The 13,900-nt window shown below is 34.1% G+C and overlaps 1 protein-coding gene across 1 annotated transcript in view; it reads right to left on the reverse strand.

The window, feature by feature from the left end:
* The window catches only part of LOC149539875 (protein PSK SIMULATOR 1-like), a 139,451-nt gene that overhangs the window by 92,010 nt on the left and 33,541 nt on the right, over window positions 1–13,900 (reverse strand). Inside the window, exons 3-4 of the mRNA XM_089801078.1 lie at window positions 6,189–6,281; window positions 5,968–6,058 (exon numbers count right to left, since the gene is read on the reverse strand). Coding sequence (XP_089657204.1) covers window positions 5,968–6,058; window positions 6,189–6,281 — 184 coding nt within the window. The remainder of the gene's footprint in view (window positions 1–5,967; window positions 6,059–6,188; window positions 6,282–13,900) is intronic.

The following is a 13,900-nucleotide window of genomic DNA, read 5'->3' on the forward strand; positions in this document are numbered from 1 at the left end:
TTAAGTAAGGGCTCTGTTAGGAGATTTACATAGATCTGTTAGGATCACTCAGTTAAGAGATTTACCCTGACTTAATCCTGTTAAAACTGATTCAGTACCTGATCCTTGGTTTGCTCTATAAGCTGATTTTGGATCTCCTCTGTACAATGTCTTGATCTGATATCTCCTTTCACTCCTTCACTGCTTGGATTGCCCTTGTCTAATCTGATTCCAGACTTAGCCTTTCTTGCTCTGTTCTATCCTTGTTTGCTTCTTCACTTACACATTCACACTTTCATTCACCCATGCATTCCATCTCTCTGTCCGCATCCTCTCTTCATTACACATTCTATATTACACTTTTTGATTCTAGGGTTAGAATCCTCCTTAAGTAGATGTTCTTCAAAAGATCTAGATCTCAATCAACAGTTTACTATTCATCTTCTTCTGTTGTTTCTCTTTGATTTTCTGATTGGTTGATTTGCCTTCCTCGGGATCATTACGTTCTGCAATGATGCGTAATCTCCATCTTAACTGTCTCTACAAACATTAAATATCATATAGAAGTCGGCCAAAATGATTTACATAGATGTTTGTGCAATTACAAACTTATATAACAAAACTGGTGCTTGGCATCTGAATGTGTTGATGCTTGGTAACATTCATACTAGTAATTGGCTTCTATATACATGTTTCTTATTGTTTGCCCGGAAAAAATTGTCTTTCAATTTACTCGGTCTCTACTATAATAGCTCGGCTTACATATGCGCTTGGCCTCAACTGGGGTGCTCGTTAATCACTGACTTGCTCGGCATGTAATGCAAGATAAACAAGTCCTTATACGCTCGGTCTTTACTAGATGACTTGGTCGCAATGTTGACCATTCAATCTTGCCTAGTAAATGCCTAAGTGTTTGGACACTAATAGGCAACATAGGCATAGAGATCAACAGTAATGTTCACCTTATAAAAGGATCCAAACTAAATACAAATGAGACAACACCTACGTGATGAGGAAGTCATTCACAGAAGATAAATTAATGAGATAACAAAGCACATTACATAAACTCCATATAGAACAAGCTTCACACTGAAACTTTCAGTTGTAGCTTATTTGTTTGTACATGACAGCACATTAAATCTATTTTAAACAAATGTGCTCTTAAACATCATGCATTATGAACTCCTATGAAACCTTCCATCCAAGATCTACAGGCAAAAATGTGTACACCACGAATGTGACCTGTTAAAAATTTCTCCTGCCTGGGTGATTTTCATTAGAAGTAAACATTCTAGACAGCCTTGTACATACCATTAGAGAAGCAGATAGATCATTACACAAAGGTGGAAGTACTGACATTCCAATTATTATATGGGACCCTATCTAAAACAGCATTGCTTTTGCAATTGTTCTAAACTTATTGGTAATTAAATCTACAAATATGGACATTACCTTAACCTCTAGCCTCTCAAAGAGACTACTCCATATCAATCATTTGCATTTGAATTACTGAGCTAGGGTGTTGTAAGTGTTGTCACATTTGTGAAAAATGCACATTTAGGACACAGAAACTTCAATCAAGGTCTTGAGAGGGTTAGGATTTCCTTGTGCTCTCGGGGAGGTGATAATGTGATACTCATATTTTTTTACTCCTATAACGAGAGCTCACTATACCAAAACCTGAATTTGTAATGACCACTGCCTAATTTTTTTCACAACCAGTATTTGTGATGCCTTCTAACTTTTTTTCATTCTTTTATAATTATTAAACCAAAGGCAAAATGATGCCAGGAAAGAAAGAACAATGTACAACAACAATATACTAACAAAGAAATCACTAACAATAACCATTGAGTTGTATTTTAAATTTTATTGATGAAATCTGCTGCATTATATAGATAGAATAATAATAATGTGGAATTAACCAGAACTAGAGCACTTGATGGAATATCATTTCCAAAATCAGAACTGATACAGTTGCATAATGCTGCTCCATTCACCCAACAAGCCAGTTTACCAATGATGAGAATGCTTTCAGTTCAATGACAATCCCATCCCTGGATGAGATTACCCACAAGAAACCAGAAGGATTCATGCTCTGATCTTTGGATCTAAGGGTTTATGTACTCGAATTAGACAATAAGTGCCACCTAGTGCACTGCACTCTCTAGGTCTGAAATGTGTAATAAGCATAAAATGTGTCTCTCAAGGTTTGGCTGCCACTATTTATTCATTAACATTCTGGACACCTAGCCCAAGTTTCAACAATAATGATTATTTTTATTTGATGCATCACATGTCACTTAAAAAATGATAACAATCAATAACCACAAAGTATGGCACTGGTGCTATAACATTTAATTGTCTAAGTAACCAATAAACCTTGACCTTTCATTACAGAACCAGTAATAACTTAAGAACCATTTATGCATAGCTGACTCATACCCAAATCCAATCAGAGGCTGTATAATATGGTTCTGTCACCGTTGCCCTCCAAAGGCCCTTAAAAAGTAGGAACATGCTCTAGGCACTTTTAATGAACATGCACTCTTGAAAATCTGCAAGGACATGAACAAGGTCAATAGTGAAAAGGTCATCTCTGGATAAATTCCCTATGAGGATAGTCATGGTGAAGATCACACCTCCAACTGCGCTCTTAAAATATAAGATATTCCACTAAATTGTAGGAAATGATTGGATACTAATGAAAATAGCAGTGATAAATAAATAAATAAAATCCTTTCAAAACCCACTTCTCTGGCAATTACCCTTCAACCCACTCAGAAGTATAGAAATGGACTCATGGGCCCCACAGATGTTGACTCAATTGAAAGGGGAATTACAGAATTTGAAAAATAATAAATGATTAATATTACTTCAAGACTTGACTAACTGGGCTTTTGAATATCATATTAGTTTATTCTTTTAAAAACATGCTGAAGTTTTTGCTCAAAGCACTACCCAATTAAGTTTCATTGTTATCATATCAGGCTATATAGTCTAGCCTCAGACTTCCTAACAGGCGTAGCAGCTACTAACTTATGGCAGCCAAAACCATTAAGATTAAGGTGGTTTAATCTTTAAAGACAAGCATGATCTGTAATCCATAATTTACACAGATATATACCTAAGACCTATACTTCAACTGCCTTACTGTTAACATATTGCTTAATGGTGCACCTATCAACCCATAGAACCCACAAGTTCCTGTCACCATAAATCTTACAATCTCCCCTGTGATTATGAAGTTAAATTTCAGCATCATTTTTTATTACAAATCACTCATTCCAAGTCCTAATTAAAATATTTAAAGGAACAATTCAACATACAGTTATCTAAACTTATCTGAAAATGAAATACCATTCCATGTTTAAACGCATTCAAATTCTCTAAAGAATTTGAATAATAAAGAAGAAAATCCATTAGAATTATATTCTACACAAAAGCAAGTCACAAATTGAGTCATGCAGCCAATAATAGGTTATTTCTACTCAGTGAAATGTACGGATAACAAAAATTCAAAAGGTGCCAAATATTGGTGAGTGTAATGACATTTGTAGTACATCCACTAACATATAGAATCTCTACATACATGCCAAAAACAAAGACAGCTTATCAAAATAACCTTAAAGCTACAGAGTCGGCCAAAAACAAAAATTGTAACCAACAATAAGCATGAGTTGGATACTCTTGAACAGGATAACCAACTCTACCTTAGCACTTTCTACTTTGTAGACAACTTCTTTATTAGCCTACTGAAGCAGTGGCTTGAACTTGAGAATGTTGTCTTATAAATAGCTTAACATATGAGTGAAAAGCTATCCAAGTAATTATTCAGTATGATCATTGCTACATATGTCAACGAAGACAATATCAAGACAAATGAAGACAGAAGCCTAGACAAGGTCTTGCAAAAACAAATTAAGAAATATAATGTAACGACAGGTAAATCATCCAGCCAACAATAGCAAGGACTGTCAGGACTGTCAAGAAAGCTTATACCAAAATGGCTGAAGTATAGCATAAACAATATTTTTCTTTTATTTTTAAATTAACTGTATAAGAATAATTAGCATTGACCCTGAAACAAAAGTGAGGTCAGGGACCCCCCAAAAAAGAAAGAAATAAAGAAATGGAACAAGAGGTGTCTGAAGTGAAAAACAACAACTCGTCCTGAAACAGGAGGGAAAATGTCTAACCCTAGTCCTTATCAGAAGTAGAATGTGATGCAATGTCTGCTATGTGGTTAGAAATTTTTTTTTTTTTTAATAAGAACCTAGAAGTAGAATGTGATGCAGTGTCCGCTATGTGGTTAGAAATTTATTATGTTTTTAATAAGAACCTCAAAAAGAAACCTTTTATTTAAAACCATGCTATCGGATTTGTGTTCATGTTTGAGTTCTGAAAGAAATAAGTTTCAAACTAGTTCATCAACCAATAAAAACTAGGAAAAATAGTGATCTAAGTTCAAAGAACTTAAAAATGAATTTTATCTTGCTTATGTTTTTAGAACATAAAATATGATGAATGGCGGTGTTAAAAAGGATATATTAAATATTGACAATCAAGTTAACCAATCAATGAAAATAAAATTAAAACCACTGTTATTTACAGTGATTGATTGATTTTCTATTTAATCACTTTTTTATTTCATATTTGAATTTTAAATTTTAAATTTAGAACTTGAAAATAAACTATGTTATACGAGTATACATATCTTAAATACATTTATCTATAAAATGCTGAGAGATATCAGTATTAACTTTGAGTTATTTATTTACCTTCAGCACTATTTAAGAATCATTTTATTTAATTTACACTGTTTATTTTTATTTTAAAAGTTCTCTGTATTTACTTGAGAAATATTTTCTCTACTGAAGAGCCATTTTATTTTAGTTTACTACATAAATGTTATTTATACTTCAAGACTTTTTTTGAAATACATGTCAAATGTGTTTTGTTGTTTTATGTACATGGTCACAGACTCACAACATGATGATCCAAGCCTTGCTGCCACAGTAAAGGGAGCTTGGCATACTATACATATGTATACTTCTTAATATAAAATTGTAAACCTTGAATATTTATTATCAATATAAAGTTACAGTATATAAAAATACTTTAAGATTATAAATTTGTCTTTGGAATAACATGGCAAGAATGGAACTGTGCAGCAACATAGAAGAGAAGGCAGTAGCAGGAGATGAGAAGAGGCATTAAGAGAATCAAGAATATGGCAAAAATAGTCAATAAGGATTGAAGAACAAGCTGCAAATAAAGAGCAAAGTAGAGTGGCTAAAAGCCTAAAACATACAGAAGATTAACAACAATGCAGCAGTGGCACTTTAGCAGCAGCATTTAACAGAAAATTTAAAAGAGGAAACCCCTAACGGCCAATCTTCCAGTCACCAAATAGTGAGCCGACCTAAGCAATTAACCATCACAGAATCCCTAATCAAAAACCTCAACAGAAAATCACCCAAACAACAGATTTAATGGAAATGCTTATTCAATAAGGAAATAAAAAACCTCAAACTAAAAACTTTGTTTGGCAAATCAAACTGAGTTTACAGTTTCCAACAAAATTTGTGCATATTTGTACAGATGATTTTTTTAACAAATAACAGCAATTTTTGGAGGTTTCAGATTAATGTGACAGATTTTGAAGTTATTTTGATAGAATGTGGCAAATTATTTGAATAGTATATAATCTAGTAGGATGACTGCAAGGATCTCTCTTTCCTTCACAAAAGACAAAAAACAAAATGTTGGTTTTTGCACCAGATTATAATAATATATCAAAATGTACACAGACTGCATAATCATGGTATTTCTTAGCAATTGTGCTAGTAAAGTTTCCAAAGTAAACTGATTAAATCAGTACAACTGGAAATGCTATTATTGATAAACTAATTCTCCTAATTATAACTTCAAAATACAACATATGCAGCCCTATCTTTGTAATTCAATAAAATTTAGCCCACATACAGCTGTATTTTGTGCTAGTGTCATCAACTCCTGCATCACAGCTTCAGCATCGGCCTTCGATTGTTTCTGTATTGGAATTTCCCTACCCAACCTGAACATGCGAAGACACCAATTAAATTACATAATGTGCACTAAATAAGTAGCATGTCTCTGAGATGCTTTAATTAAGAGCAAAGATTAGTCTGTTTCAAGGTTCAAATGATCTAGGATATCCATGTTACTTTTCAAAGTAGCGGTCCAGTTGATGCCACTGTGGATCTCTGCAGTGGTTTCCAAATCGAACCACCTCCCCTGCAAAAACCTTCAGTTCATCCCTGCCCACTTGCCAAACCAAACACCTCTTAAATTCATGGGTAATTTAATATCTTTCAAACAAATTACTAAAATTCCAGTCAAAGTATTGTAGAATTTAAGGTGTATTTCAGCATATAAACACCATGCACAAAAAGACATTTATCATGAAAAATTAAGAAACCCAATATGCATATGAATTTCTGTTTGCAAAAGTAGTTCTCCATCTAAATGAAAAAACTGAATAGCAAAAGTTAGAAGAGGAAAATACAAAAAGCATGCCAAGGAAAAAATGATAATTATCCCAGCAATGGTTTTAAACCTAGAGTACATTAGGTTAGCTCCTTTCCCATAGATCACTTTTTTGAATCACAAATTAAGAAAAGAGATTTGAACTAAAAATTTCAGATATGCATTTGATGAGCTATGAAGGTAAATCTTGATTTTAAATTTTTATTTTTAAAAACCCTTATTTTAAAGAGTCCTATTTAGAGCAGCAGCAGAAACACTTTGTTGGTGAGGCTACCACCAAGGTTCAAACCACACTAGGTCATTGTGCTTGAAGGCTTTATACCTAGGCTGGGCCATTGAGCTCATGGGTTTGAATTTGTGAAGTGTTTAACGGCTTGAAAGGCAGCCATTTACTGATCAAAAAAAGAGTTCAGTTTCAAAAAGAAGACCACACACAAGAAACTGTCAAAAGCTAAGAAACCGGTGCATGGCTGTTTAGCCAGGACGCCGGTGCGGGTGTGTGGAGGTGTTTGGAAGCATGGTGGAGGTGGGTAGGAAGCCTGGCTTCTACCTGCGGGTTCTTGCCGGATGCTTGGGAAAGCATCTGTCAAGCATCTGTCGCACATCCACGTGAATCCACGGAGCATCCGGGCATTTCAGCCGCTAAGTCACTTAAGTGACACAATATAACATGTGTTTCTTTTTATTTTTTAATTATATTTTGTCTCCTTTTCGCCCCTAAACCCTAAAACGACCCTAATATGGGCCATTCATTGCTCATTCCCCTCATTTTAGTTTGCAGCTGGGCTCTCTTCTCATTTGGTCTCCATTTTGGCATTTTGAAAGCAAGGTCATTATTCTTGAAGAGGATCATTCATAGGGTGTCCAATAGCTTCTACAAAGGACATCTAAGCATCTAAGGTATGCATTTGATCTATTTCATTAGCTTTTTTAGTGATTTTTTTTGAGATCTTCATGAATTTTTTTAAGTTTTTTCTTTTTTTTTTTAAAGAAATGAAGGAACAAGTTTAGCTATCTTTTTTTAGTATTTTTGTATCGTATATTTGCACTTCTATGTTTCATGTTCATAGTTTATTTAAATATTTCTAATTTAATATTTATTTTCTTATAAGATTCATAGTTTCTATTGTGCAAGAATGGCCACTACTGAAAGTCAAAGTTCAGCAGCACGGCAATCTGAACGAAGTGATAACTTCAATATTGATGTGGCATCTCCATTATGAAGACACGCCACAAGATTATCACAAGTTTCAAGAGGTGGGTCATACATTTGGAAATGCAATGTATGTCATAATAGTGAACCATTCAACAGCTCCTATTCTTGGGTCAAAGCTCATTTTATGGGCCCTACTGGTAAAGGAATAGCATTGTGCAAGGGAAGCAAAGATGGAAAAAGGATGAGCGATGCACAATTAGCCGGATTTATATAAGAGCAAGAAGTTACTGATCATTTAGTGAGCAAATCAAAAACAAGTTTGTACAAACCTTCATCCACAAAGAGCAAAGTGAATATGCCCGCTGATCATGTTGCATCCTCCAAACATCCATTCTTCGAAGTGGTGTTAAAACTATAACTTTCGATTCACATACAGTCTGACTGTGCAAATCACACATTCCTCTTAGAGCATATAAAACCATTGTTAAGGCTATTAATACATTGCCCTTTTAATGGGCATGATCGGTGATCTTTTTAGGGTGTGACTCTAAGTTAGCATAAACACTAACTATTAGTTATGTTTGCTGTTAATTTAAACTCCTTCTAGGTGCCGATTATGAGGAGTCTTTGTGAGCCGACCTAGATAGGGTCATGTCCCTTTGAGGGACATGCCCTTTGGGTATTATATATATGGAGGGTATTGTTGTAGTTAAAGGACACACATTAAAATTACAAGTCTGCTCCTTTAAGCAACTCTGCCTCAAATCAATTCTTGCTGTGATAAATACATTTTCCGAAAGTCAATTAATATTATCATATCCTTTCAAGGTCTGACATTAAAGATGATCAGAACAAATCTACGAAAGTTTTATCTCAGATCTGCTATTCAGAATTTACAAAATATTTACATGGTATCAGAGCTCTGGTAGTCGAACCTAGGCTCTGCAAATTAAATAATCAGACTTGATATATATCTAGCATCATTCTCCTATCTTCAATGGCATACACAATCAAACCCAAGGACAAGTTTGATGGGAAAGAACACTTTGATGCCTCGAAATTCAGAATCATGATGATTCTTGAAGAGAATGTAATAAAACAATTTGTTGATTCAGCATCTAGACAACCTACTGTTGAACCTCATAAATCTATCTAGAGTAAAGGAAATAAGAAAGCCATTCAGATCATATTAGATGGAGTGAAAAATGATATAGTACCCATGCTAACGAAACATCAAATAGCATTTAATATGATGAATGCATTACTAAATGCATATGAGGTTAACAATGCAACTAGAGTTCTCGCATTAAAAAGGCAACTAAATCACATACAAATAAAGAAGGGAGAATCGATGAATTCTTACTTCCTAAGGGTTGCGCTAGCCTAAGAGATGAACTTGCAAGTATAAGAAGCATCATTAATGATACAGAACTAACACTAATGGCTATAGATGGATTACCAAACTCATGGGAAACATTCATAAGGGAGATTGTCTTCAGGAAGAATCCAGAAAACTTAAGAAAGGAAGAAAATTGAAAATAGAAGATGAAGAACTTCATGTTCTTAATACAAATTCCTATAAAGGAAAGAAGAAGCATTTCAAGAAGAAAAGGGGTAATCAAAAGAATGACAAACCTAAGAAAGATCTATCCAAAATAAAATGCTTTAGATGCGAAAAGTTTGGACAATACAGATCTAATTGCCCTAAGAATTCCAAACAGCAAGCGAACTATACAAACATTACTAAGGAAGAAGATAACTATGATCCTGAGAATTGCGTATTGTATTCGGCACTATCAAATGAAGTCTCAAGTAAAGCATGGGTGATTGATAGTGGATCATCTCGACATATTACTAGATACAAAGAAGCACTAGACTCTATATTAGAAAAGGTTAATGGCAAAGTCACCATCGGAGATAATTTAACACATTCCGTCAAAGGAATTGGAAATTGCACCTTGAAACTAAAGTCAGGTAGTTCTCTACTTCTCAGAGGAGTACTCTATGTACTAGGAATAAAAAGGAATCTAATCTTGATTATAGTACTTGAAGATGATGGACATAATGTTGCATTCATTAACGGTAAAGTCATAACCTAGGCTAATAACTCCTCAATTAAGAAAGCAAAATTGATTGGTCAAAGAAAAGGGTATTTGTATGAATTAAATTCAGAACCTAGTCGACCTATTCAAGCATTAATTCATGAAGCTGCAGATATAAATGAAATATGGCACAGAAGGTTAGGACATCTAAATTTCAAAACGTTATCAACCATGGAGAAGATGGTTACTGGTTTACCTAAACTGAATAAAGATCACTGAAGCATATGCAAAGGATGCGCTTTGGGTAAGAACACCCAAAGTCCATTTCATGATAGCACTAGAAAAACTAACAATGTTTTGGAATTAATACACTCATATTTATGTGTACCTATGTATGTTCCTTCTCTTGGAAAATCTTGGTACTATATACTTTTTATAGATGACTTCTCTAGGAAAACTTGGATTTACTTCTTAAAATGCAAAGAATCAAAAGAAATCGTAAAGAGATTTAAAGAATTTAAAACCTTAACTAAAAAATTATCTAGACATAAAATTAAAACTCTTAGAACTGATAAGGGAGGGAAATACACCTCAAATTTGTTTAAAAGGTTTTGTAAAGAAATAGGAATTAAGAGGGAGTATACCGTTCCTTATAACCCGCAACGAAACGGGGTAGCAGAAAGGAAGAATAGAACAATTATTGAAGCTATAAGAGTTGTGATATTTGATCAAAATCTAAAATATTATCTTTGGGCAAAAGCCTCTTGTACTACTGTCTATATTCAAAACAGAAGTCCTCACTCCTACCTTAGAGAATAAACTCCTGAAAAAGTCTTTACTAAGGTTAAACCCGATATAAGTCATCTTAGGATTTTTGTGTGCCCTATATATATATATATATATATATATCCATGTTCCAAAAGAAAAGAGAAATAAGTTAGAACCTTCCGGGAGGAAAGGTATTTTTGTAGGGTATAGTGAAACCTCTAAAGCATATAGGATTTTCATACCTAATCAGAAAAATATTGAACTTAGTAGGGATGTAATTTTTGAAGAAAATTTAGCATTCAAAAGAGCCCTAAGTTCTGAAGAACTGTATCCTTTACCTAGTTCTAAAAGAAATATCGAAACTGAGTCTCAAAGGGAGAACATTGAAGAAATTGAAGATGAAATTCAAAATCTCAATCTTGAAGAAATTCAAAATTTTAAGAAAAGACCACTTTGGGCCATTAAGACAGTAGAGGAAGCACAAGACTTCACTGCACCATCCGGAACAATCAGAAAAAGCAAAAGACCCAAAAGATTTTCTAGTTATACAACAAACATGAATGATTTGTCTAAACCAGAACCAACCAATGTTTTAGATGCTATTAAACATATAGCTTGGAAGGATGCTATGACAGAAGAATACTAATCCATTATGAAGAATGATGTTTGGAAAATTGTTCCTAGACCTAAAGGAAAATTTGTTGTCTCTTCCAAGTGGATATTTAAAATAAAGCATGCTATTGACGGCAACATTAAAAAATATAAAGGCAGATTTGTAGCCAAGGGATTCTCTCAAAAAGAAGGGATTGATTAAGAAGAAACCTTTGCTCATGTTGCCAAATACACCTCTGTAAGAGCAATCCTAGCTATTGCAGCATCAATGGGATGGAAAGTATATCAAATGAATGTAAAAATGGCATTCCTGAATGGAAAAATTATAGAAGAGGTATATTTGGAGCAACCAGAAGGATTTGAAACTCATGATCCTAACATTTTTGTTTGCAAGCTCAAGAAAGCTCTCTATGCGCTTAAACAGGCTCCAAGGGCTTGGTATGAAAGAATTGACAAGTATCTCATCGGCTTAGGATTCTCCAAAAATGAAGCTGATCCAACTCTATATTATAAAAGGGATAAAGATGATGTAGTAATTTTGATACTATATGTTGATGATTTACTAATAGCAGGTGATGATCATCTCATAGATCAATGCAAGAAAGATCTAATTAGAGAATTTGAGATGAAAGACTTGGGACTCCTTCATTATCTGAAAACATTATACTTAATCAAGGGAAGTATACATTAGATATTTTGAAGAGATTTGGAACGTGGAACTGCAAGTCTATGTCTTCTCCAATGGAGACTAATCTACATAAACTTAAAGACGCAGCAACAAAATCACCTCCATAGATTCTACTCTCTACAAATAGATGATTGGGTCCCTTATGTACTTGGTAAATACAAGACCTGATATATGCTATGCTGTTAACGCCTTAAGTCAGTTTATGTGTGAGCCGAAGGAGATTCACCTAGTTACAATCAAACACATTATGAGATACACGGCACTCTTAACCTTGGGCTCAAATATGAGAAAGTTGACTTGGATTTACGATTATTGACTCGGATTGGGGTGGAAGTGTTAAGGATAGAAAAAGTACTTCAAGATGCTGTTTCAGTTTAGGATCAACGATGATATCTTGGATATGCAAAAAACAGTCTTTAGTAGCACAAAGTTCCATAGAAGCCGAATACATTGCAACAATGATGGCCTCTCCGGAAGCAGTTTGGCTTAGAAAGTTACTTGTCGGATTATTTGGTCAAGCCATGTATCCTACAATTATTCATTGTGATAATCAAAGTTCCGCCAAGTTTTCGGTGAATCCAATTTTTCATGACAGGTCCAAGCATATCGAAATTTCTTGCCATTATGTAAGAGTTATGGTAGACAGGAATATTGTAAAATTATAATACATTTGCACTACGGATCAAACAGCAAATATTCTCACCAAACCTCTCTCTAGAGTGAAGATAGATCACTTCAGGAAAAGACTTGGTACAGTTGAATTGTAATTCATTTGTATTCTTTAAATTATTAATAAAATGATTTTATTGTCAGGCTATTGACTGTTACGGGCTCCACCATTTGTATTCATTATTTTAGAGGTGACGATCTTAGAGATAATGAACACTTGTATGAACCACATTATGAGAGATGGCAATCTCTTAGATAATGTACTAAATAGTAGAGTTCTACTGTAAGATCTAGATGAGTTCAAGATCACATTGTGAAGTAGACATTGCTATGTCTATAAATCACAATTTGGATAAAGGAAGAATTTTATTATTCTTCGGAGTTTATCCTGTGTTTTGGTAGGTCTCAACTCAAGATCATGTTGTGATGTAGGAATACCAATACCTATGAGTCACAACTTGGATAAATGAAGAATTTAATTATTCTTCGGAATTATCCTGCATATTGTATTCTTTGCAATACTATTATCACTAATATCAGTGATATGTCATATCACACATTTAGTAATATGACATTGTATCATGTGTTCAATAATACCACATGCTAAGAAGAAGAAGAAGATAGATATAAAATATCATTCTATGCTTATTCATCGTAATTGATGATGCTAGATATGTTATCTCTCAGTATGATTATCGAGTTAAGAGGGAGTGTTAAAACTATAACTTTTGATTCTCATACAATCTGATTATGCAAATCACACATTCCTCTTAGAGCATATAAAACCATTATTAAGGCTATTAATACGTTGCCCTTTTAATAGGCATGATCGGCGATCTTTTTAGGGTGACTCTAAGTGAGCATAAATACTAACTATTAGTTATGTTTCCTGTTAATTTAAATTCCTTCTAGGCACCAATTATGAGGAGTCTTTGTGAGCCGACCTAGATAGGGTCATTGTCCCTTTAAGGGACATGCCCTTTGGGTATTATATATATGGAGGGTATTGTTGTAGTTAAAGGACACACATTAAAATTACAAGTCTGATCCTTTAAGCAACTCTGGCTCAAATCGATTCTTGCTGTGATAAATACATTTTCAGAAAGTCAACTAATATTATCATCTCCTTTCAAGGTCTGACATTAAAGAAGATCAAAACAGCAAGTCTAAGAAGGTTTTATCTCAGATATGATATTCAAAATTTGCAGAATATTTACAAGTGGGAGAGGAAGATATAGAAGTAGAGGTTATTACCAGCAAAAGAGGTCTGTTGGATCAAGCATTTAAAATGGAGGCAAAAGAGATTGCTGATGAAGCAACTGCACATTGCCTTTATGCCAATGGTCTTCCTTTCAATTTGGCAAGATCACTATATTGGAAGGAAATGGTTGCGGCCATCCTTAGAGCGCCCACTGATTACATTAGCCTCGGGTTTGAAAACGTGTGTGCTACTCT

The sequence above is a fragment of the Cupressus sempervirens genome, chromosome 9, assembly GCF_028749045.1.
Source record: "Cupressus sempervirens isolate cs-2001-9-10 chromosome 9, ASM2874904v1, whole genome shotgun sequence".
NCBI lineage: Eukaryota > Viridiplantae > Streptophyta > Pinopsida > Cupressales > Cupressaceae > Cupressus > Cupressus sempervirens.